This window comes from Schistocerca serialis, chromosome 2 (genome assembly GCF_023864345.2).
Source record: "Schistocerca serialis cubense isolate TAMUIC-IGC-003099 chromosome 2, iqSchSeri2.2, whole genome shotgun sequence".
Taxonomy (NCBI): Eukaryota; Metazoa; Arthropoda; class Insecta; order Orthoptera; family Acrididae; genus Schistocerca; species Schistocerca serialis.
Window position 1 is genome coordinate 256,381,851 of NC_064639.1, and position 25,541 is coordinate 256,407,391.

General features: G+C 43.1%; 1 protein-coding gene across 1 annotated transcript in view; it reads right to left on the reverse strand.

Moving 5' to 3' along the window:
- The window catches only part of LOC126455506 (glutathione S-transferase-like), a 61,102-nt gene extending 35,837 nt beyond the window's left edge, over window positions 1–25,265 (reverse strand). Inside the window, exons 1-2 of the mRNA XM_050091257.1 lie at window positions 25,109–25,265; window positions 417–574 (exon numbers count right to left, since the gene is read on the reverse strand). Coding sequence (XP_049947214.1) covers window positions 417–552 — 136 coding nt within the window. The 5' untranslated portion in view covers window positions 553–574; window positions 25,109–25,265. The remainder of the gene's footprint in view (window positions 1–416; window positions 575–25,108) is intronic.
- Window positions 25,266–25,541: the final 276 nt, after the last annotated feature.

Genomic DNA, 25,541 nt, shown 5'->3' on the forward strand with positions numbered 1-25,541 from the left:
TTAACAAACAATGGTTTGATATCTGGGGTACTTTTCACTCCTGGATCCACATCTCAACAATATATTAACTGCAACTTAGAAACTTTCTTGGCATTATAGTGCCTCCCACATTTTACAAACTGATCTGATGAGTAAGTTGAAGTTTTGTCCTGGAGCAGTGTGGTAGTTCATGCTGCAGAAACACACCAAGAAACTGTCTGATTTGATATCTTGATACAACAAAGATTGTATTATAAATGGAGATACAGTAACTTCCTAGGCAATGTGTATTTTTATTTCAATGAAACTTTAATTATTTGTTTACATCAACATGTATGGCTTTTGTAATAATTTACGCATTATGTTACAACTGCGTAGTACACTGGTATAAAGGCTAAAACTCACTGCTATTTGCATGATATATGTCATAGGTTTACCTGGTTTAAGACTTGGCCAGTCAGCCCATTCAACTCTAATATCTTCATATTCAGCACCAACATATGCCAAAATGAATCGAATTGGCTCAGCAATAACTCTGATTGGAAAGTAAAATAATTTGTATTTTGGTGCCATGTCTTTCACTGTCTCTCTGAAACTACATCAAAAACAAATGTCATATACTGTCAACTGGGTTTCAAACAATCACAACTAGGTGGGCATAATAAAACTGGGCCAGAATATATTTATAAGACTGACATGGAACTGACCCTTGTTAATGAACTGTAGAACTGCTCATCACAGAAAATGTTGAAATAGTGATTTCAATGGACCAATCAGTTCCCATCACTTGTTTGTGCATGCACATTTCCTGCACACTATGGCGCAAGTATTTCACTGTCTCATTACATTTGAGTGAGAGACAGAGGAGTAAACATGTGCAGTGACCAGCTGAATGCAGTACAAAATGGTGCTCATGCATAATTACACAGCACATGACACTGAAAAACATATTTTCTGAACAATTTATTTTGCCCACTCCATACATTAAAAATGCTATATCACTACTGAACAGAATTATAGCATAACATATTTATCATGTACACAAATTGTTTATGCTCTCACTTTTTGTAATATTAACTTGAACTTTGTATGGATCTTACAAGAATGGCTGTTGATATACTTTCCGGGATGTGAGGTCGTGGTCCAAGAACTTTTCTGCTCCTTACACTTCGTCCAGTACTGTGCTGGACTTCCTCAGAGGCGCTGCTCCGCTGAGTCTTGCCGACTGATTCGGCAAGACTCAGCGGAGCAGCGCCTCTGAGGAAGTCCAGCGCAGTCCTGGACGAAACGTAAGGAGCAGAAAAGTTATTGGACCACGACCTCACATCCCGGAAAGTATATCAACAGCCATGTCACCCGGTCGTGAAAGCCTTCATTCTACAATCTTACAAGAATGTTTTAATAAATAGTCATACAAATGAACAATTATGTTGCATTTATCCTCTTGAGAAGTTCATTGTGATGAAATGTGAGGTTTGACAAAAACTGACATTTATTAGAGGGCTATTACACTTGAAAAGAAAATTTTTTTTCTAATCTCAAAAGTTTCATTTAAGAAATATCACGGTCAGATTATTCTTATTTCAAATGGTACACATTTCAAAAAACCAACATTACCATATTGAAATCTTTAATTTTTCTGAAGCTAAAATGTATACTATTACTATTACTAAGTCAACCTGTTACTGAAGGAAATATCTGAAAAAACAACATTCTGGTTTCTACAAAAAAAACTTGTCTAGTTTCATTAGCAAAAAGGGGGAAATTGTGTTTCTCAAAAATCTGCTCATCAAACCAGAAGCCAGCATTAGAGCTATTTGTAAACTGTTCATATAATTACACAAAATAATGTCATTACCAGATGTGTAAGGGGCTGAAGCACTTGTAAAATTCATATCTATTATATTATTATTAAATGAGTGTTCTTTTTTTAACATTTTGTAGAAACTTTTCTAAATGATTCTGTAAATATGCACTGTTGTCAGTGCCACAGAGCAGTCACTGGTAGGCAACCACCAAAGTTAGACACAGACAAGCAATATTCATTTAGTGCCCAACATTTACAGTCAGTTGCTACCAAACCATAGCTGTGTTCATTCAGATGTCACCAAATTAGCAGTAATTATTTATTCTTACCATCACTGTGCATGTTAAGACAAAAGAAGATGCATCACAAAGAAGTTATCCAAATGGGATGGAAACTGGTGGATGTTACATATACATACAAACAGACAAATGATCACAATTTCAGAATAACTTGATTTGTTCATGAGAAAGAGCTTTACAAATTGAGCAAGTCAATAACAATTGGTCTATCTCTGGCCACTAGGCAAGCAGTTATTCAGCTTGGCATTGACTGACAGAATTGTTGGATGTCCTCCTGAGGGATATCGTCCCAAAATCTGTCCAGTTGGCACATTAGATAATCAAAATCTTGAGCTAGTTGGAGGGTCCTGCCCATGATGCTACAAATGTTCTCAATTGTTGATATGTTCAGTGACATTGCTAGACAAGGTAGGATTTGGCAAGCACAGAGACAAGCAGTAGAAACTCTTAATGTGTGTGGGTGAGTACTATCTTGCTGAAATGTAAACCCAGGGTGGCTTACCTGAAGGTCAACAAAATTGGGCATAGAATATCATCAACATACAGCTCAAAAACAGTGCAGTATACTGAATGGATAACTACTAAAGGGTTCCTGCTATGAATAGAAATGGCACCCCAGACCATCACTCCTGGTTGCTATGGCATATGGCAGGCAACAGTCAGGTTGGTGGTACACCACTGTCCAGGGCATCTCCAGACATATTATCACTGGTCATCAGGGCTCAGTTTGAATTGGGACTTATCACTGAAGAAATTCTACTCCATTCACTGAGATTCTAGACTGATGAAGTGCCCTGATATGCCGTGGACAGCAGTGGGATACAAAATGACTGTTGCCTGTCATGTAGCCCAACAGCTAGGAGCATAGTATTTTCATAGCAGGACCCCCATGGTTGTCATACACAGCAACCTTACAGCACAGTGGTATGTCAACAGCATTCTATGCCCTATTTTGTAGTCCTTCATGGCAAGCCATCCTGGGCTCAAATATCAACAAGATACTACCAATCCAGACACAGTGAGAGTTTCTACTGCTTGTCTTTGTTTTTACCAAACCCTACCTGGACCAGCAAGGCCTCTGGAGCTCTCCCCAATTGAGAACATTTGGAGCATTATGGGCAGGGCCCTCCAGTCATCTTGTGATTTTGATGATCTAATGACCCAATTGGACAGAATCTGGCACAGTATCTGTCAGGAGGACATCCAACAACTCTATCAACTGCTTGGACAAGGGCCAGAGGTGGGTCAGCCCCTTATTGATGGGTTTAACTTGTGACCCTCTTTCTCTTGAATAAATCGACTAATTACAATCGTTTGTTTGTGTGTACATATATATAGCATCTACTGATTTCTGTCCCATTCAGATAATTCCTTGGTGGTGTATAATTTTTTTTTCTTAGAGTGTATATTGCCATCCACATAAACAGATTGGACAATGTTGAGCTTGGTTAAGTTACTGACCTAATTTTGTAAAACTATGGAAAAATGAAGATGGCATACCAAATTCATCAGAACTTGCAATAATGTAGTATTTGTAACAAAATAGAAGACTGTATTTTCATGGCATAAATGACACAGATGATTTCATCATTCTGCATTTTTGTAATTGTGATTTTAATTTTTTGCTCCCATAAATTACTGCTCTGTACTTGGAATGCAGGACACATCATCTAATATATATAAGACTGATGCAGGGTATGTTGTGCTGAGAAATAATTTTTAAGGAAAAATTTCAGTGTACTGCACTGTTTTTGAATTAATTAGCAATGAAGTTAGTCAAAAATTAAAGTAGCTTACCAGATACAATTAATGTAGTTGTTCTCATATCATAGTTGGTAGCACATGAGACTGCTCAGCCTTTGGCCTGAGTTCAATCCTTACTACCATCCAATGTCTAATTTTTGTATTCAGTCATTTGGTTTTAGGAAACCAAACAAAGAACACATTTGGCGACACCGTCTCTGGCAAGCAGCTTGAATTTGTGTGTGCAAAGCCCTAATTGGCTAACTGAAGTGCTTAATTAACCCAGAAACAGTGCAATGTGTCAAATTTTTTTCTTAACAATTATTTCCCAGTACAACCCACCCAGCAACACCAATACTAACTATTCAGACTACTTCTGACCACCCTGTATAATGCAGTATTTCACAACATGTAATGTTAACCAGTGCATAATGATGTAATGGTTTAAAAAATATAATTTTCTGTTGTATTATCATCTTTGATTGTACCTGACTGGTTCAATAGAACAGTTAGATCTAACACTACTTCACTTCCCATTACTAAAATTCATTATTCACTGGCCAAAGAAGCAACTTTATCTCAGCTCATGTACTCTGTCACCCTAATGCTACTTCACTTCTCAGTACTAAAATTCATTATTCATTGGCCAAATAAGCAATTTTATCTCAGCTTGTGTACTCTGCTACACTATAGAATTTTTTTAGGGTTGCACAGAAAGTCTTCTCACTTTTGATGCTTTATAATTCTCTTGGCAATGCTTGTATCAATATGATTCTAGAGTACCAAGATTCTTTTTAAAAAATCTCGTCTGTGTGAAAGGCCAGTGCAACTGTTTTCAGTTTCTTGTCTTATGGAAATAAATGGCATCATTGGTATCCAGTTTTGTGGAATCTTGTTATTCAGTCACAGTACTCTTGAATATTTTACAGTGATGCAAATGTTAAAATATTAAGATCCTCAAAACAATTTCTACAAGATTATTTTTGCTTTTTTCTTCAGTATAATCTAAATGCTTTTTTCTGTGGTTTGAATATTCTTTTCATTCCTGTGATGGTAGTTTTCCTGTATACTGTGATTCCGTATTGCATATATGGTCAAAAAATCTGTGACAGACAGTGCACATGAGGTCTTGACGTATGTACTGAGTCAGCTGTTTTCTTGCATATAGTACTGGGCTTAACTTGTTCTTTACCTGCTGTTTCCACTTTAGCGCATTATCTCTTATTATACCTAAACACGTAACTGAAGCATCAGTCCTTCCATCCAATAATACATTCAATTGTTCCTCATTTTGTTTATTGTTGAAAACTACACGTGAAGTTTTTTTCAAATTAATAGTTAGCTCATTCCCCATGAGTTGCTGTGCTGTATTAGCGACAGATATAAAGTGTTCATCTCAAATCTCTCAACTGTTAGCCACATTTAGCGCAATAATATCAGCAAGAACATCTAATTTTTATTTCATATGTCTGTACATTGTTGACAAATACATTGTTGCCTCATGTTACTTAGATGAATGTATCCAGTCTGCTGCGAGCACATAGATACAAGTATTCTGTTATTTCTTTAGTAGAATTGCATGATTAATTGTGTCAAATGGCTTTGATAAGTCACGGGAAACTCTAGGAATTACCACCCTTTTATCTAAGACATGAACAATGAATTAATGAATTCTGTTAAGGATTCATTTGCTGTTTAAGTTAATCTTCCTTTCTGGTATCCATATTGTGCTGGGGTTATTACATTATACTTTATCGGGAAAGCTATGTCCTTCATTTCATCATGTCCAGCAGACTTCTTTGCCTTTAGCTTTTTCATAACCTTTGCCACTTCCTCTTTAGTTCCTAGTTTCAAGAACAGCGAGTGACTTTGGTTTTCTGTAACTGTCATCTGATGACTTCCTTGGCCATTATGTCCATATTTTAGATTTTCTACTGTATGTATGTAGTTATTTTTCAGGATGTTGTCACTTTCTGTTTTATCTATGATATTTTCATTTTTTCTGTGTATATTTTTTTTACCTCTCTTGGTGCTAATTACATCCCAATCTGTTTTCACTTTATTTGTTGATTTTGAAGTTATCACATTTATTGATTTAGCTTTTGCCATTTTTTATCAATTGTCTATACTTTTTCTGGTACATTTTGAAAATTTCAGTACTCTCCCATCATTTTATTATTCTTAATGTAGCATTCAGTTTTGTCATTTACTTCATTACCCACTGATAATTTTAGAGAATTTTTCTTTTTGTCTTTGTTTTTGGAAATGCTATAGTGAAGAAATGTGTTATAATTCCTTGAAAATCACTGGATTTTTCCTTTGTTCCTTGTGCTTGAAGAGTGTTTGCCCACTGTTCTTTCCCCAACATTTTGTGGTTGAAATTATAGGATCTCTCTCTCCTGTCTTTCCTTTGTGAGTTCCTGCTTCCATATACTTCACATAATTGCCCAAAATTATTGCAAAATTCTGTTTGTAGAGTATATAAATTAGAATCAGAATTCGCAACTGTTTTGACAAATATTATTACTTCCCCACCCTTACACTCTGATCTGCAGAAATAGTTTACAAGAACATACTTTATGGTGAAACTTCATACTTCATTCTTTTTTAATCCATATTCAATTACAATCATTTTGTCCCAATATGTTTCATTTGCAAATGTTTATAATTTTTTATAGCTAAGGTACTGCAAATGGTACTGCAGAATTTTGAAATTAATTTCTTTTTCCATAATTATAAAATTTTCAGCCTCTATTTCATTATCATGTCCATATTTTTTATCGCTAATGTTTAACTTCCAGCTTTTTTCCTTCCTTTGTCCATACCATAAAGAAAATCACTGGCCAAATGTAGAAGTGCCAACTTTCTGTTTACTGAAATTATCATAGCAACTATTCCACTTGGCTTTTCCTGCTCCTATATGTAACTGTTGCTATGTATCAGATTGATTGGTTTTATATTTGGGTTAAATTCTAGTGATTTTGACTCTTCTTCCGCAACAGTTGTTGGACTATTATTTATTTCATATCTACTGTGGAGATGTCAATTTGCAGCCGTTCATCATTGGTTTTGCATTTGGATTTATTTGCAGTGATATGGGTTCTTCTTCTGCAGCAGATTTTGGGTTTTCATTTAGTTCCTTTATTCTTACTATGTAGACCCCGCAGTTCAGCTCATTATTCTCAGATCTCAGATCATTTTGGTTTCCATAGCTTTTGTTGTTAATGCTGAATTTTTCCCTCTCACTGATCAGCTCTTTACTCAATCTATTACACACTACTGTTTCTGCTTTCAACAACAGACGAGGAGAAACTTTTCAAAGTGTGCAATGTCCACTGGTGGTCAAATTTGAGTTTGATATTGAATCATATTTTCTGACCCACTGTACACACTTCTACAATTAGATCCCATCAAAAGGTGTTTTAAAATCTTCAATAAGAACTTTGAAAAATAGCAGATGCAACAATAACATTTTCTCCTCTAGTATGAATGAATCAAACCACATTAAGTCCATTGGTTTATTTTATTTGTGTTATTAAGCAATGCTGAGTGCAATTTAAGACTGGTGGACTGAAGTGAAGCCAGTTAACTGTCCAAACGCCATTCCTTTTCAATATTAAAGTATTGTTTTTTTGGTTTTTTATATATATTTTTTTATTCTGACTGTTACATATACTGAAATCAGATGTAGAAACTTTATTCTGTCTAGATGGAGAGTATAATAAAGAATGGATGCATATTTTTTAAACTGCTTTTCACTTTTTTTTTTTTTTTTTTTTTAGTTAGAAGAGAATCCTCAATGCCTGTGACTGATGTATTTCTCTGCTTTCCAATTCGAGGACACTCCCTTTTCCCTGTGGACTAAGATTTTGGCCAAGTATAAAGAAACACTGCAAAATTTCAGAAATATTGAATCCAAACTCATGCCAGGAAGTTTATACAGAAATGAATAAAACAACGATTTCAGGGAAAGATTGGGAAATACTTTATTACAAGAACCTTTGTAAGAATTTGAAGCCTATATACAGGATCAGTGGTCAGAAAATGATTCATCTGAAGAAATACAGTATAGTAAAAGGGTAACTGATGTGAACATCAAACTCACATTATTGACTTTTCTAATGATCCTTCTAAGTGTCTTTTACCACTTGGCAAAGTGAATACAATTATACAAAGTTGATAATAGATCTGAAGTGTCAACTCTGAACAGGATTAAACAAGAAATGAAAGGCAATAAAAATAAGTATTCCTCAGATTTGGAAAAATTTGGAGATACAACAAGACACAAGTTTTCCAACAATATTAGCAGCACTTCTTGTACAAAACTCATTGCCCAAGATATTGTTTGTGATTGTTTAGAGGAGGAGCCTGTTCTTGGGAAAACCATTGGAGATGAAGCACCTTTATGTTTTTGTTTCTACTTCTGATATTGAAGTGCTGTATTGAACAATAAAAAGGGAAATTTCAAAAAAGTAAAAGTATTTTCCATTGTATGTTACTGAAAACTAATCAAAATGCACGGTGTCTACAGTAGCTTACACCAAAAGGCATATTGTCCAATAGTAAACAACAAACCACAATTCGGCTAAAAGTCATCACATCTTGGAAGTAAAAGAAAAGATTTACCCTGTAACAAACACATTTTTATCAGCAACGTGTAAAATTTGAAAAAATTGATAAATTATTTTTTGCAGTATAAGTTTTTTGCTTCTCCTGTAAATTTTATTTTCTGTGACATTACATGTTTCGAAAATTTGCTCCTTAGTTGCACTCCAAGAATTATATGATCATTTCTACTGAGAATGGGTTTCACATCAATTGTAACATTATCATGTTCGGTTGCTGCTTCCATTAAGTGATTGTTTATGACTCATAGCTGCTACACTTTGCTAACGATGACCTGTGCCAATAAATAAAGGAATAGCCTCTCACACTACTATACACACAAGCGACTCTGATGTCTATCACATGCTGTGACTACCATGGACAATCGAACCATGCCCCCAACATCTGGGGGCCTGATGAAGCAGCCTTGCAGGACCCACTGTGACAGCAACTGCCCACAGTGCATTCTGGGTCATCCCATTCCTCCCAGTTCAGCTAACACATTCCAATCTCCCACACAACACACTGTGGGTTAGGCTCTATCGGTGTCATGTCAGGAATGGTATGAAGCATTGCATCAATATGACCCATTCATCACAGTGTGTGGCAGCTTGTGCTTGCTATCCTTTTTGCAGCTAAGATGGCAGTGTATGAACTGTTGCACTTCAGTATCATTCATTCTTCAGATAGTGCTTCAGCCTCTCTCATGAAATTGGTCCCTGAGAAAGATGGTTCTGTCCAGCTCTGTGGTGCCATCTGCATGATTCATGACAGCTACCTTGTGCCAAACATCTAAGACTTCATGCACTCACTCACGGGGTGTGATCGATAGTCGAAAGACCTGTTATCAAATCCTCATGCTCCCAGATGATGAAGATGGCTATTATTACACTCTTTGGCCTGTTAGAGCTTCTTGTCATGCCCTGTAGACTCAAAAATGCAGCTCAAGCATGGCAACGAATTATTTATGGGGTGCTTGATTGCTGTTATGCTTGCTTAGGTAATATCTTAATTTTCTCCACTGATTCTCAGAGCCACAAATGACGTCTCAGACTCATTCTCACTGCCCTCTCTAACACAAGGATGACTTTCAATGAGGAAGAATCGCAGTTATGGAAGCCAGAGGTAACATTTCTTGGATACACCCTCAGAGCTAATGGGATCAAACCAACATTATACACCATGCCGAACCTGTTTGCCAGCTGCCACCACCTCGAACCTACCATGACCTTCACCAGAACCTGGGCATCGACAATGTTTTACCTCTGATACTGCATGCCATGGAGGTTCAAGCAACCCTCAGTGAAGTCATTGTGGACCCACAGACAAAGGGGAAACGGAAATTTGTCTGGATTACAGAGACACAAATGGCGTTTGATTGTTCTACAGAATGTCTCACGATGCCTGTTTCCCTGGAATACCCTACACCAGCTACCCAGCTTACCATCACGACAGACACGAGTAATTTGGCCATCAGGGTAGCCCTTGAGCAAGAGCTGACAGGTGATATGCAATCCTTCCATTTCTTCACCACCCAAGAAACTCACAGCCTTTGAAATGAAATGGTCTATATTCATTAATGACTGTCAACCCACAACAATTTCTGTCTTATTTAATGACAATTCCTCCAAGCTCAAAGCTGAACGCTGATAAATTCCTACTTCAGATGCCAGTGTCCTCTGAGACTTGTCCCAGCAAAGGCTTCAGTTGCTCCTTTCCATATTGATGCAATGTCCAATCTCTGTCTCCACAACCTCACTCATTTGGGAGATCGACAAACAATCTGGCTTGCCACTGAGCACTGTGTTTGCCCAGCCGTTAGGCATTATGCCAAGCACGGACATCAGCATGCCTCAATAAGGTGGGCCACCACACACAACCACCCCTTGGCAACTTCGACATACCGCATGGACACTTCCTTCACATGCACTTGAACCTTGCTGGACCTCTCCATGACTGATCACAGTTTATGCAGAGTGGAAGCTGTGCTAGTCACAAACATCACAGCAGGATTCATGGCCTGAGCCTCTGTTATGGCTTGGTTCTCACGTTTTGGTTGCCTGGGTACCATCTACAACATTCAGGGCAGTAAGTTCGAATCTTAGCTCTTCAGAGCCCTCAGTAAGTTCTGCAGCATATTCCGCCATCGTACCAAGATGTACCATCACCAGAGCAATGGTCTTGTGCAACAATGGCACGACAAAACGAAGGTTGCATGGACTGAGGCCCTTCTGTGGGTGCTCCTCCCCGTCTGTATGGAGTTCAAAGATGACTTACATGCCTCGCTCACAGAAATACTTTACAATGGGACTCTCACACGACCAAAAGAATTCGTTCTACCTACTCCCAGGCCCAATTTGATGGAACACCCCATGTTGGTGCAGCATTTGAAGAATCTGTAATTCTCTAATGACTCCCCTATCTGCACATTTGGCCCAAAAACCACTCATCCACATGAACCTTGCAGTCTGTGTGTATGTCATGCTCCACAATGACACCATTCTGGATGTTAAAATGGGGTAGTCACTCCATCAACACTGATGTAAATGGTACTTTCATGACAGTCTCCATCATCAGGCTGAAACCTGAGTGGATCCTCTCCACTTTGGATGACCCAATTGTTCTTCAGAAAGATGACACTTGTGATGACTCACACCTAACAGTCTCACGACTTACTGAACCAGTGTCTATTACAGTCAACATCCACAAAGTTCGACCAGACGAGGTTGTGGCAAGACTCCCTGTCCCTGCTAGTCACTATCAAACTGATGTGTACCTTCCACTTGCTGCCAACTGTAAAGTCTACTGCTGTGTCCTCCCAGCTTTCTTCAGTGGGCGAACTCACTATCATCCTGCCAGCTAACTCTCCACACCTCTCACCAGCCACGGCTATGCCATCACCACCTCCACTGCCCCCACATGGCCCACCACCATCGACAGCAGGAGCAGATCTCCTCGAGCCCCCAGTACCTCATGCCACGGCGGGCCTCATCACCTCGCACCATGGTTCGTGCCATACCATCTGTGTTCCATATCTAGGAGACAGCCACTACAAGTTCTGGCAGCACTCACTGCTCGATGATGTCGACCTTACAGCACAGCACACCCTCCGCTGCTCTGCACCCTGGAGGGCGGACGGGGGGGGGGGGGGGGGGGGGGGGGGGAAGCAGGTGGTGGCCTCTGTGGCGACACCGCCACAAATTTGATCGCTGCTAACTTTGTTACTGGAAGAGTCGAATACCCATGACTGTGAGAGGCATTTTGCACTAGAATATATTATGAGGTGTATCGTGCAGTGTGCGAATAAAAGCTTTGTATCCATACTTGCTGAGAAATGCAGCATTTCCAAGATTACTTTTTGTCAATTTTCTGTTTAAAACGAAAATAAGAAATGAACTATGGTTGTAGTGTAATACCAGTATCTAAAAAATTTCATTTCCTTGCACTCGTGAAAACACCTTTGAAATTATGAAACAGTTGTACAAAGTTCCTGGATAGTTTCTGTATACCGGGTGCAGCTGCTTTGTATGTCTAATGCACGATTTTGTAAATGTCTCTATGGCAATACCTCCTCATTGCTCTGTAGACGGCTATTGTTTTCGCCTAGCTGTCAAAAGCACTGCCAGCTTTCAGGGATTTCCTTAAGTTGACTCGACTGTAGCAGTGTCGTGGCAGTAAAGAATAAATGTATTAAAATTTCGTGCATGATGTGGCATTTCTTCACGCATTTCAGTGTTTATGACGTCACATTTGAAACTATGTATCGTACAGTGATATGTTTGTGTATGTACACTCAGCAGCATATGTGGCTAGTGTCTAGGAAATATCTTGCGAACAGATATAGTAGAAATAATGCGGCAGTTTTTCACGTATCTCAGTGTTTATTACGACATATCTTCCAACGTAGGTGTCATAAAATTATATAATTTGTGCGTACGTTAAGTGGCATATGTGGGCATTTTCTGCAAATTGTATTGCAAATACAGTAACATAGAAGTAACAAATTTAAACGTCATGCACAACGCGGTAGTTTTTCAAGCATCTCACTGTTTATGACGTCATACCTCCTGAATTATGCGTGGTACCATAACATTAATTCTGTAGTCGCAATTAGCGGCATACGTTGATACTGTCTACAAAATTTTTTATGAATACAGTTTGTAGCACAGAAGTCATAAGTTTATGATGCAGCAGTTTTCACGCATTTCATTGTTTATGATATCATATCTCCTGAACTCTGATGGATTAGTGGTTCTTACCCCCTCAGCGATTGTTGCCTGACAATAAGGCATCTGAGTAGCAAGTTTAGTTGAAATTAGTCCAGTGATTCAGGAGGAGATGTACAACATACACATATACATACACACATCCATTTTTATAATGGACCTGTGTACAGATATAGAGTCCAGTGTTTTACTGGTGCATTCACATATCTATACAAGGGAAACTACGTAAATACACAAGTACTTGTAATGTTCCTTATTTGCACAGTCTGATTCTTTTATAATCCTCAACATCATGCCACTTTAGTTTCTCTGAAACGCGATCGAAAACGACAGTTTGCTATATGATGTATACTAGGACGATTTTCTTGACAAATTTTGTCACTGCCGACTACTTCCGGACGATCCAACACTTTTCTAATGACATCGCAAGGCCGCAACCGCACTCACCATGATCCTACCCCTCTAGAGTGTAGCGTGTGCTTAGGCGTACGATGCAGAACTACTAGGGACCGTTCAAAATCATTCGATGAAACATGAAGCAGGAAAGGACGTTTATGCGTGTTCATCCCCCCCCCTTTTTTTTTGCGGCCTCCTGCGGCGTGTGTACGGTGAGGATGCGACAGTGAAACGCACGTGAGTAAAATGACGATGGATCCTTCAACGAACCGCCAGTTTGGCAACACGATTGGTGCCACCTGCGCACCTTCGTTGGACACTTTAAAAGGTCTGTGAACAGAGAGATGCATCTACCCTCCAGCCAGAGGGACAGCACTTTCGACACACCTCTGATTTCGCAAGCGGCCAGCAGGCGCTAGTGTGGAGTGGACTGTTTGTCTCGCCTGCAGATAGTGATCAGTGAATGAGTATCTCTGTACGGGGACATTTTTAAAGTGCACAAGGCAAAGGTGCTCGAGTGGCACCAAGTGTGTTCCTGAACTGGGAGGTATTAGATGGACCCTTTGGCATTTCATTCATATGCATGCCAATGGCGCAACCCTCCGTGCACACGCCAAAGGAGGGCGCGAAAAAGGAGGGATGAAAAACTATTAACACCCTTTTCTACATCAGATCACGTTCAGATTGCGCCGAATGGTTTTGAACGGTCCCTAGTGGCTCCACCCTGTATACGAAAGCAAAACTTGTGCTCGCACTACACTCCAGAGGAGTGAGATGACCTTTAATGGGATTGCAGTCTCACGATGTGCTTAAAATAGGGTTGAGTTGCCCAGGAGGCATTAGCACTGGCAAAACTTGTCAAGAAAGCTGTCCTGTTCTACATCGCACGGCAAAGTATCGTTTTCGAGCGCGAAAGGTATGAAAATGGACGCCCCTATGGAAGGGGTGTGAGCAGTGGCGGGGCTATCTTTGGTTGCGCACTATCGATTCCCTCTGGCAGAAGTTTGTCTTTGGAGCCTGGGCCAGCTCAGGATATAGCGGGCAGTACGGAGGGAAAAGGAACAACAACGTTGGGCACGGCACGCGGAAGGGCGCGTATTAGCGAGACGTTGGAGAGACGACAGCGCGCACGGTGTGTCTGAGTACGGGCGGCAGTTAGCGCTCGATCGTACTGGGGTCAGTAACAGCGGGCCGGCGCTGTGGCTTCTTGGCAACCTCGTGTAGCTATGCATGTGCTCGCTTCCGTGAAGGAACACGATGTTACAATCGGACTAAGCAACGTCTGGTGTCTTCGCCACATCGATCCAGCAGCTGGCATCAAGTAATTCAAGTCCTACCAACGATTAGTGAAATATAATGATGATTGCTCTTCAGGCAGCAAAGCGTTGTCTGGCGTGAGGTCAGTCGCTTGACGGCGCGTTTCGGGGCGGGCCTGCCCGTTGCCAGCGCGCCGTAGGGCACTGAAGCTCGCACTGGGGCGTATCGCTTTCCAGTCGGGTGTGCCGCGGCAGTCCTCACAGGGGAAGTGATGCGTCTCTCATAGCCTCTCCTTCCCAAGTGGCTCTTTCCGCCTTCCCGTGGTGCCAGATGTTAAGCTTGGCATTCTGCCTTGCGACAAAAGGGAGAGCTGCGACCCAACCCGATGCGAAAGCGAAGGGTGCGTGGCACAGGGGGAGCTGTGTCGAGGGACCGAACACCAGTCCCTTTCTGTTCGCAGGGCACAGACCAGCAGGTGCTCTGCATGCCGGCGACTTCGTTTGTCGGCGTGGGATCACGGCGCGAATCGGCAAGGGTGCTTCGCCGCGCCCCTGGGTAACCGGGGCGTGTTCTGCCAAACGCAGGAGGTGGTGACATCGCCTGGGCAAGGTTAGATGGGCCCAGACCGCTGAACGACTGGGGGACCGACCCACCACCTGAGTAGGAGTGGGTCCTCGGCCTTCTGGTGGAAGCTCGGGCAAGTAGGCGGCGAAGGGCGAGGAGTGCGGGGTGCAGTTGCCGAGGAGCGTCGTGTGAAATCGTCGACGACGGGGCCATCGATGGGGACCAGTGCGCTGGTGACGGCGCGCTGAACCCGGCAGCTCTGGAGTGCCCTTGACCTAGGGGCGAGGTCGGTGGGCGAGCTGCAGAAGTCCCCCCCCCCCCCCCCCCCCCCATGCCAGAGGAGCCGGTCCGGGGCAAGAGACGGGCTCCCACCCCCTTTTTTGATCACTCGTAAATCATGGCGACAAATGAAACGAGTGATTCGTGTGCGCCTCAAAGGTCTTCCGCTGCGCCTGATCCCTCTCCCCAGGACGAGCAGGGACAGGCAGAGAATGAGACAGTTATGGAGAGGTACTCGAGAATCTCGTTGCTCATGGAGCAACAAATAAAGAATGGCAAAATCAGCCAAGCAGGACTTGCCATCATAAAAAATGAGCTGGCTGCATGGGCTATTGTCCACGCCAAACTTGAAGGAAGAGTAGAAGAACTTGAGAAAGAAAATGACAGGTTAAGGAGGCAACCGGCAAAGACGTGGGCAGCTGTGGCTGCGCAAGCGCCCACAGAGTACGACTAGAGACACCACTGACAAGGTCACAAAAAGGACAGACACAGCTGTCTTCCTCAGGACACTACCTGGGCAAGACACAAGTGTCAAGAAAATACAGGAACTTTTTACAAAAACTATCGACCCCGTCAAAGATAAGATCAAAATTAAAAAGGTAAAACCAAGCAGAAACTCCGTGATCGTTGAAGTTGCCTCGGAAGAAGATAAAGAAAAGCTACTGAACAACCAGAAATTGAACTCGGTGGTCAAATGTGAACCACCGAAAAAAAGAAACCCTCTCGTCATATTATATGACGTACCTGCAATTATGACGAATGAAGAACTAGCAGAAACAATTAGGTTACAGAACTTTGACTAAATGAAAGAAGATGAATTCAAGAACAACTTTAAGTTAAAATTTAAGACTGGTCCGCAGGGTCGTGATGTTGTTCATCACGTCGCCGAAGTATCGGCGCCGATGTGGAAAAATGTAACAACAATGGGCAGATTGTATGTTGGTTTCCATGCCATCAATACAAGAGACTATGTCGTGGTACCTCGTTGCCACAACTGTGGTGACCTGGATCACATCCTAAGGCTGTGTACCAGGGAGCCGGCGTGCACCAAGTGCGGGGAGAAAGGTCATAGCCGCAAAGACTGCAAGGCGGCGGCAGTTTGCATACCATGTAGGAATCGAGGAAAAAAGTCTTGTGGAACCACCGGTAGAAACTGCCCCACATACAGAATGCTGGAGCAAAGACTGATCTCCAGGACTGATTATGGCTGAGCCCAGCATACCGAACAGGATGCCAGAGCGAAAGTCCCCGAGCAAAAGGAGGAGGGATGCCATGCGGGCAAATAGATTCAAGGACTTTTTGAGGTCGCTTACGGGAGTCATCAAAACTGAAACAAAGGACATGGCTATACAAACTGATTTTCCAACAATGGATATAGGAATACAAACAAATCTCCCCATGGCAGAAACTCTCTCCTCTGGAAGCCGGGAAACAAAGCCGAAACCACACCAACAGCGGCAAGGGCATCCTGCGGCTCCAGCAACTCGTAAGGACAGTAACACTAATAACCAACCAATACAGGAAAATGTAGTGACGAGCTCTAGTATGAGCCCCACCACTCAGTGCACACCAATAGTTAGACTACCACCGGTCGATCCGGTTAGGGTGTACCCCAACTTGGAGTACACCATGCAGCTATCCAGATTGGAGCAGCCGGCTACCCTGACCACTGCCTTATGATATGTGGTCCGCGTAGGACATGAAGACGGCAGAAAAATAACCTTTCCGGTTATGGAGGCTGTTGACAGAATCCAGCTAAAATCAGTGAATCTCCCCACCGACTTTGGAGCCTTGCGAGACCTGCTCAAGAAAGCATTCGAAAGACGAGGAGAGAAATTCGACCTTGACGACAATTATCAACAATCAGTAGTGGCGCATGGACGAATTGCATTTGACTGGAGTAAGACCTGGCCACATGACCGAATACATACATACTGGTACATAATGACAAAAATTACTATAGGGCAGCTTAACACACTTAACAGCAGACTTGTAATGCAAGAGCTCCGAAGGGAGGTGGAGGAGAGGAGACTTGATGTACTCTGTCTACAGGAGCCATACTCCCTAGCTGGGAAAATAGCTTTTGCTGCCGCAAGCTGGCAAATAGTCAGTAGATGGGATGACCCGAAGGCGGCAATCATAATCACTAACAAACTCTTGAGAGTCACCACACTCTCGCAGTTCACAACTAGCCACTGCAACGTCGTGGAGCTTCAATTCCCTACGGGAATTATAACTCTCATTAATATGTACTTTCAATATGGGGACAATATAGAACTTCACATAGACCACCTAGCGAGAGTTACCACGGCGTTGCGGGGAAGAGAAGTCATAATAACTGCCGACATTAATGCAAAATCCCCCCTGTGGTACAGTGGCACAAGAGATGCAAATGGTGAAAAGGTTGAAGAATTTATTATGGCATCACAACTTGTGGTGGCTAACAGACCCAGCAATCCTCCCACCTACGCTGCAGGTGGAGGACAGGGCACAAACATTGACATCACCCTTGTAACTCCGAATACAGCCAATAACCTTCAAAATTGGAGAGTCACAGAGAATGCCACCACAAGTGACCACAATCTGATAACTTTCACCATAGGAGAAAGAGAGAGCCACTGGGCCACGGGGTGGGAAACACAACTAAATTATAAAAGAACCGATTGGGAACGCCTAGCGAGGGAGTGTGACATTCCTCCATTACCGGAAGACGACATGCACTTAGACATGGCCGTAGATCAGAGGGCGGGGGAACTGGTGAACGCAGTGACAAGAGCGGTGAGGGCAGCCGTACCTACTAGGAGGAGGGCCATGGCGGCCTCACCGTCACCATGGTCTGCCGAACTAAGCGAACTGCGTCAGTCTGTCAGAAGGCTGAGGAGGTACTATCAGCACAGTGTCGTCTGGCAGGAACGACAAAGGTGGCAGCTGCTGTATAGGGAGGAAAAGCGAAAATTCCAAAAGGAACTGCGGGAAGTCAGAATGAGAAGCTGGGAAAACTTCGTGCTCAACCAGCTAGTCACGGACCCATGGGGGCTCCCATATAAGCTAGTTAGAGAAAAAATCCGCTCACCTCTGGAATTATCTACAGTCAGGTACGGGGATAGGATGACGGAGTCCTGGCAGGAGACTGCAGGGGTCCTCCTCCACTCCCTGCTGCCTGACGACAATGCGGATGGGGAAACAGAGAGGCAGCAGCAACTCAGAGATCAAGACCGAGAAATATACACCAATGAGACGGCTGTCTACCCCTTCTCAGAAGAGGAGGTAGCAACCCACATAAGATCTCTGCAAAGAGGAAAAGCACCTGGGCCAGACGGCATTGTGGCGGAGGTGGTGCAGTTTCTGGCGCCCCAGCTGACTGCACCACTAACACATCTGTACAATGAATGCCTCAGACAGCGTAAGTTCCCTAAGATATGGAAAATGGCACATGTAGTCATCATAAAGAAAGGACCAGATAAGGATCCCGCAGAAGCGAAATCCTACAGGCCGATTTGCCTGCTGGATATATTTGGCAAAATATTGGAAAATTGCTGGCTGACAGACTGACAGCACACCGAGTGTTGTGCGGGATGAGTGACAGGCAGTTCGGGTTCAGGCCGGGGCGGTCGGCATCTGATGCAATCGCCCTGGCGGCCGAGGTCTGTGGCTCGACCCCGCACAAATACGTGGTTGGCATCATGGTTGACATCAGTGGCGCCTTCGACGACCTGTGGTGGCCTTTGCTCTTCTCCTGCCTGCGGGAGAAAGAGTGTCCAGGGCCGCTATATGGTTGCCTGAGGAGCTATTGTGAGGATCGGGAGGTTTGGCTATCATCCTCTAGCGAAAGAGTTGGCAAGACAATCACTAAAGGATGTCCCCAAGGCTCCGTCTTAGGACCCCTCTTCTGGGACATCCACAAGGAGCCTCTGTTAGATAGCTTACAACAGAGTGAAGAGGTGCTAGAGGTGATAGCTTACACGGATGACCTCCTCCTGTTGGTTGGCGGCCGCAGCCGCGAAGACATTGAACCAAAGATAGCGACAGCACTAGACAAACTCCAACAGTGGTGCCACGCGACTAAAATGACGATATCGCCCAGCAAATCTACTTACCTCCTGCTAAAAGGACATCTCATTAGAAATCCGACTGTCAGAATAGACGGTTCACCAGTTCTTAGACGACGCGAGACACGCTACCTAGGAGTCATCATTGATGAGAGGTGGAGTTTCGGCAAGCACATTGATACCGTCACCCAGAGAGCCCTTCAGATACTAAACAATCTCATCTCAATAGGTCATAAAAGATTCCATCTTCCTCCACACTTAATCAGACTATATCACAACAGCATCCTAACTTCAGTCGTGGGTTACGGCTCGGGAGTCTGGGCGCACAGGCTCACGAGGGTAGTGCCCGCCATGGCAGTGAGAAGGGTCCAGAGAAGCATGCTACTAAGAGCTGTGGGTGCTTACAGAACATCTCCAGGGCGGGCCCTATTAGTCATAATGGGGCTCTGCCCTCTGGACATCAAGATAAGGGAACAGGCGGCCTGGTACTGGGCCAAAAGGGATAATTACGAAAAGATTGTAGATATTATGGGTATCAGAGTGGGGGACAAAAGAGAAATAAGGAAAAGAGGGGAGAAACTCTGGCAGGAGACCTGGGCTGTAGAAGAGGCTGGACGACGAACCTTCCAGTTTCTACCTGATGTGAGGGAACGCCTGGGTATGAAGTACTTCGAGCCTACACGAGGTCTGATTCACTTTCTCACTGGCCATGGACCCTACCCGACATACTTATGTCGATTTGGGAAAAGGGCAACACCAGCGTGCGATTGTGACGATCCGGAGGGTACACCCGAACATGTTGTTTACGAATGCCCTCTCTTCAATGATGTCGCAAACACACTACGAGACAGACTTCCTAACCATGACACGTATCAACTGCTAAGACGTGAGTAAACCTTTCAGACTCTAAACACCTTCGCAAACGAGGTGTCTCGAAAAGTTTTAACTGAATATTTAAGAGAGATACAGTAAGAACAAGGAAATAATTATTACCGATTGTGACCAAGAGCCCTGGTCCCATACCGCCTGTGCGTGGACTGGCCAACTTCACCCGAGTTGGAATCCGCCATGTACAGGACTAGGGGGAGTAGGGACCAACCACCGATTATGACACACCGAATATGACGTAGGATAAGTTACTTTGTAGGACTTAGTTATAGGAAATTAGAATTGGTACTGCAGCGATTTATAACGTCGAGGCCTGCCCAGTGCCAGGGCCATGTTCTTCGGGGTTAGCTCGAAGAACAAGGCATATTAAGTAGGTTTATATTCTTACTGGCACACATGTGACGCTGCAGAAAATACATAAATTCAATTAGTTATAGGAATTAGATATAAACAGTAGATATAGATATTAAATGCCCATTGTTATTAGTGTAACTGTAGCTCACTATTAAATTAAAAGCTAGCTGCACAATTCAATATAAATGTATAACTGTTAGGACCCACTAATGAGCTTAAGGTAGTGGGTCAACTTGTATAATTATAATGGTTATCAATAAAGAATTTTTTAAAAAAAAAAAAAACAACAAAAACGTTGCAAGGACTGTGATGTGACATTTCATGCCTCTTGTTAAGTGTGTGCTTCGCTCCTTAATAGTACTGTTCTTACTTCAGTTGGCATGTGTCTAAAACATTGATAGGTGTGCGCAGCCTTACCGAACGATCCATATTCCGTGTCTAAAGACTGCCATGTGCTACCTTACAGGCCCACATGAGGTGCTCCATGTGATGCTTGTGTTTTAATGAGCCAGTTTCGCTTGCATAATTCGTGTACGTGGTTCTGCTTAAAGGAATAAAATCAGTTTTATTATTGTCAATTTTATCGAAGTAGTTTTCTGTAAAAGTTTGAGTATTAAGATGAAGTAAGGGTTGTTTGGTTCAATGTTGTCGCTTCTGATTTATGTTTCAGAGATTGGAAGCAGTGGGCCACCGAAGTGCAGAGCCTCCCCTTTTAAATTACTAGCGGGCGTAAGGGCGGTGGACTTCGTCTGAGCTCGCGTGTGCTGTTTGGTTCCGATTTCGGTGTTCTGAAAGGGATGGAAGCACAAACGGAGTCCACATCTTAATTCGAAGATAAATACTCAGTCGCCTCCACCGTTCGTGGCCAATTCGCGGCCTCACAATCTCGGACCTCAGTTATTTTACAAGCTGCAGTTTTCTAAAACTTCTGGTGGCTCTGCAAGGTTGCCCGCGTTAAATGGTTTAAATATTTGTCTTAAGAATTTTGAGGGACTTCTAGAAGAATGTGTCTTAATTGAAACCGTTTTCTAAAATTGCTGTGCAATTCAGCCTTAGTGGCGTATGTCAATTTTGATGGGGAAATAACCGGGTTCTTATTGATCAAACTGTCTATAACCTTGTAAAGTTGTTTGGTAATATCTCGCCCGGGAGGGGCGGTTTTTAATCTACGTGGAAATAACAATTGATTTCCTGGTTATTTGATGTAAAGTTTATTTTAAATGATTTACTTGGCCCGAGTAGCGGTTTTTTAAATGTTTGCAGAGAGATTAATTCGCTTGTGGTTTCATATAACAAGCAGTTTATAAAATTGGCCTGAGTGGCGGGTTTTTAAAACTTTTTAAAGAGATTAATTCATTTGCGGTTTTATATAACAAGCAGTTTGTAAAGTTTGCCTGAACGGCGTTTCTTAAAGAAATTATTATCTGATTTATGATTGTAATTCTCTTAACGATTTATCTATGATGCAAATAAATATGTTGAAATGAAATGGCCACTGTATGGGTCAAGTCCTTCCACTCCCTTTAATATAAAGGTTAAGGAAATTTGAGTTCAAAATAGAAATAACGTATCAGGTTGGTTTCATTGATACGCTTTATGCCAACTCCTGAGGTCTTTTTTCGTATTGATTCTGTTTCTACGTTTCCCTGGGCCACCCATAAGAAACCCTCGGTTCTGACGTCCATCGCAGAGGCTTAACGAAGGGATGAAATGTTGGTAAGAGGGCGTGTAACGACCTTCCCATCCTGTGACTCGTCCGCAATGGCGTTGGGCCGAATTGTGGTGAAGTTTGTATCCAGTGTGAAATCGTTAATGCACATTACATCTCACACGATCTTCTGAGCTCTGGCGTTTTATTTGGATATGTAGATACCTTGCTCTTTGAACCGTCGCCGAGCCCAAGAAGGGTGGCGTTGCAGGGCGCCACGGTTTTGCACCCTTACAGAGGAAGATCGAAGGCACCTTTGAACCAAATTTCAAACTTCTGCATAGCAATAGGAGACAATTGCGGGGTTCAAAGAAGCGATAGTTTAATTGTGTTGCGCACTGTAGTTATAATAATGATTCCAGTAACTGGTATTCTGTCAGGGACATCATCTAAAATTACAGTCTGCTTATCTTTGATAAAATTGCTTAAATGGCTTTTCACCATAAATGATGACATAATGTATTGCATTTTACAAGTGGAACTGCTTCACCCAGGCAGGGGAACGGGTGAGAGATTTGATGCTTATCGCTTTTACAGACCAGACGTGTGCCTGTAACTAGCGTCCGTTACGAAAAGATGAGTGTACTAATTAGTCAATATCGACAAGTGATTTTCAAAAAAATGGTTCAAATGGCTCTGAGCACTATGGGACTTAACATCTATGGTCATCAGTCCCCTAGAACTTAGAAATACTTAAACCTAACTAACCTAAGGACATCATACAACACCCAGTCATCACGAGGCAGAGAAAATACCTGACCCCGCCGGGAATCGAACCCGGGAACCCGGGCGGGGGAAGCGAGAACGCTACCGCACGACCACGAGCTGCGGACAAAGTGATTTTCAAATAGGGAATCTGTGTACTATGAAATCGAGCGCAGAAATGGGCTTTTCTGCATGTGCGACGTTTACCAGATACTACAACCATGAATATGTTCCTAAGGACGTGTTGTCCGCAGCTCGTGGTCGTGCGGTAGCGTTCTCGCTTCCTGCGCCCGGGTTCCCGGGTTCGATTCCCGGCGGGGCCAGGGATTTTCTCTGCCTCGTGATGACTGGGTGTTGTGTGATGTCCTTAGGTTAGTTAGGTTTAAGTAGTTCTAAGTTCTATGGGAATGATGACCATAGATGTCAAGTCCCATAGTGCTCAGAGCCATTTTTTTGAAAGACGTGTTACAACTGATCAAAAATGTCGCAGCATCAACGCAATCTCTATTCCAGCCGAGAAACTTTCGTGTTGCCCTAACTTTCTTAACAGGTGCAAATACGAGGTGTCACGTCCCTCGTTGTTTGTCCTCCCGGCTAGAGAAACGAGAACGTCTCGTAAGTTTGCGTCACGGAAATGCTGAAAAACTTGGATTGGCAGACTCATGAACATAGACGCCAATTATAACGCGAAAACCTACTTGCAAATTTTGGAGAACCATTGTTAAGTGAAGAATCTAGAGATTCTTCGTCACCCTACGTATCGCTCCCATACGGATCTCAGAGATAAGATTAAAATAATTACGGCACTCGCAGAAGCACGAAAGCCGTCATCTTACGCGCGTTCCATGCTCGACTGGGACGAGAACAAACCATAATTTGTGGTATCGTGTTAAGTACCCTCTGCCATGCACTTCCCAGTTGTTTCAAACATGCAGAATGGTGCACCCAGAGAGGGGCAGTGGAAGGCACTCAGCCACTTCGCAAAAGAAGAAAAAAAGTCTGACGAAGCCAGGGCGTATAATTATATTGACTATACAGTAGCACGTGTAAACATAATCATCTGTCATGAAATCTTAAAAATATTTTGGCGTCGCTACTGTCGTCCTAAAAACTGAAAATGTCAGATGTCTTTTCGGATTGTAAAAGCTTCCATTGGCGCTGTAAGCCAGTTCGCTATGTTTTTTCTCATGTTACTAGTCAACGAAATAGGCCCCTAATGAAATGTACAATATCTATTAAAAATGAGATTATTTGATTCTCATCACTAGTAACCCAACTGGCGTGTATCCCGAAGATAAAATCACGTTTTGTGCACGACTATTTGCTAGACCAGAACAAACTGAAATTTGTGGTAAGGACTATGGGACCAAACTGCTGAGGTCATCGGTCCCTAGGCTTACGCACTACTTAATCTAACTTACGCTAAGGACAACACACACACCGATGTCCGAGGGAGGACACTAACCTCTGACAGGGGGAGCCGCGCGAACCGTGACAAGACGCCTTGACCGTGCAGCTACCCCGGGCGGTAGACCAGAACAAGGAGGAGAAAATGTCCTCCATACATTTCGAATGGTTAATACGAAAAATAGTTCAAATGGCTCTGAGCACTATGGGAATTAACTTATAAGGTCATCAGTCTTCTAGAACTTAGAACTACTTAAACCTAACTAACCTAAGGACATCACACAGCCCGCATCTCGTGGTCGTGCGGTAGCGTTCTCGCTTCCCACGCCCGGGTTCCCGGGTTCGATTCCCGGCGGGGTCAGGGATTTTCTCTGCCTCGTGATGGCTGGGTGTTGTGTGCTGTCCTTAGGTTAGTTAGGTTTAATTAGTTCTAAGTTCTAGGCGACTGATGACCTCAGCAGTTGAGTCGCATAGTGCTCAGAGCCATTTGACATCACACACATCCATGCCCGCGGCAGGATTCGAACCTGTGACCGCCGGTTGCGCGGTTCCGGACTGTAGCGTCTGTAACCGCTCGGCCACACCGCCCGGCTTAATACGAAAAGCCACATCGAGATAAAAACAAACTTCGATATACGTTGGTTGCTGCTTCTGCGGTTCATTCACCTGTTTCAGCTCTTTACATGTTTTCAAAAGCGTGCACAGTGTATACAGGATAGAAACTTCGATTGAGTGTCTAGTTAATTCTGAGTGTACAGTATGCATCTGTTACAAAGCAGTCTCAACACTTATCATTAACCTTGATGTTACGTCTAGCATCAGACTTAATTCTTATTACTTACTCTATTCGAGTTCAGACGCTGTCCCCTAGTTTAATGCGAGAGCTTCTTTCACTGCGTAACGGCAGACTACTGTGTAAGATAACTCTATAGCGAAAGATGCATGGAGCGAGTGGTTACGATCGGCTCGTGGCACATTGGCTGCTGGGACAAGCCCCGCCTCCTCCTTCTCACAGAGCAGCCAACTTACAACCTACAAAATAATCGAACATGTAACAGGTTAATGCGTCACAGAAGTGTAACGAAAGTTGATGGCGAGCCTCTAGACTCTAGAAGGACCAGGTGCAGCCTCCTGGCTCACTTTTCTGAGTGACGATAATAACCACGACGCACAGCACCGCACTCGAACCAACACTGTTTTCACAATGGCTACTTATTGCTACGGCAACATCACGCAACTAAGGTTGGCAGTGTGCATTTAGCCAGTTTCAAGGTC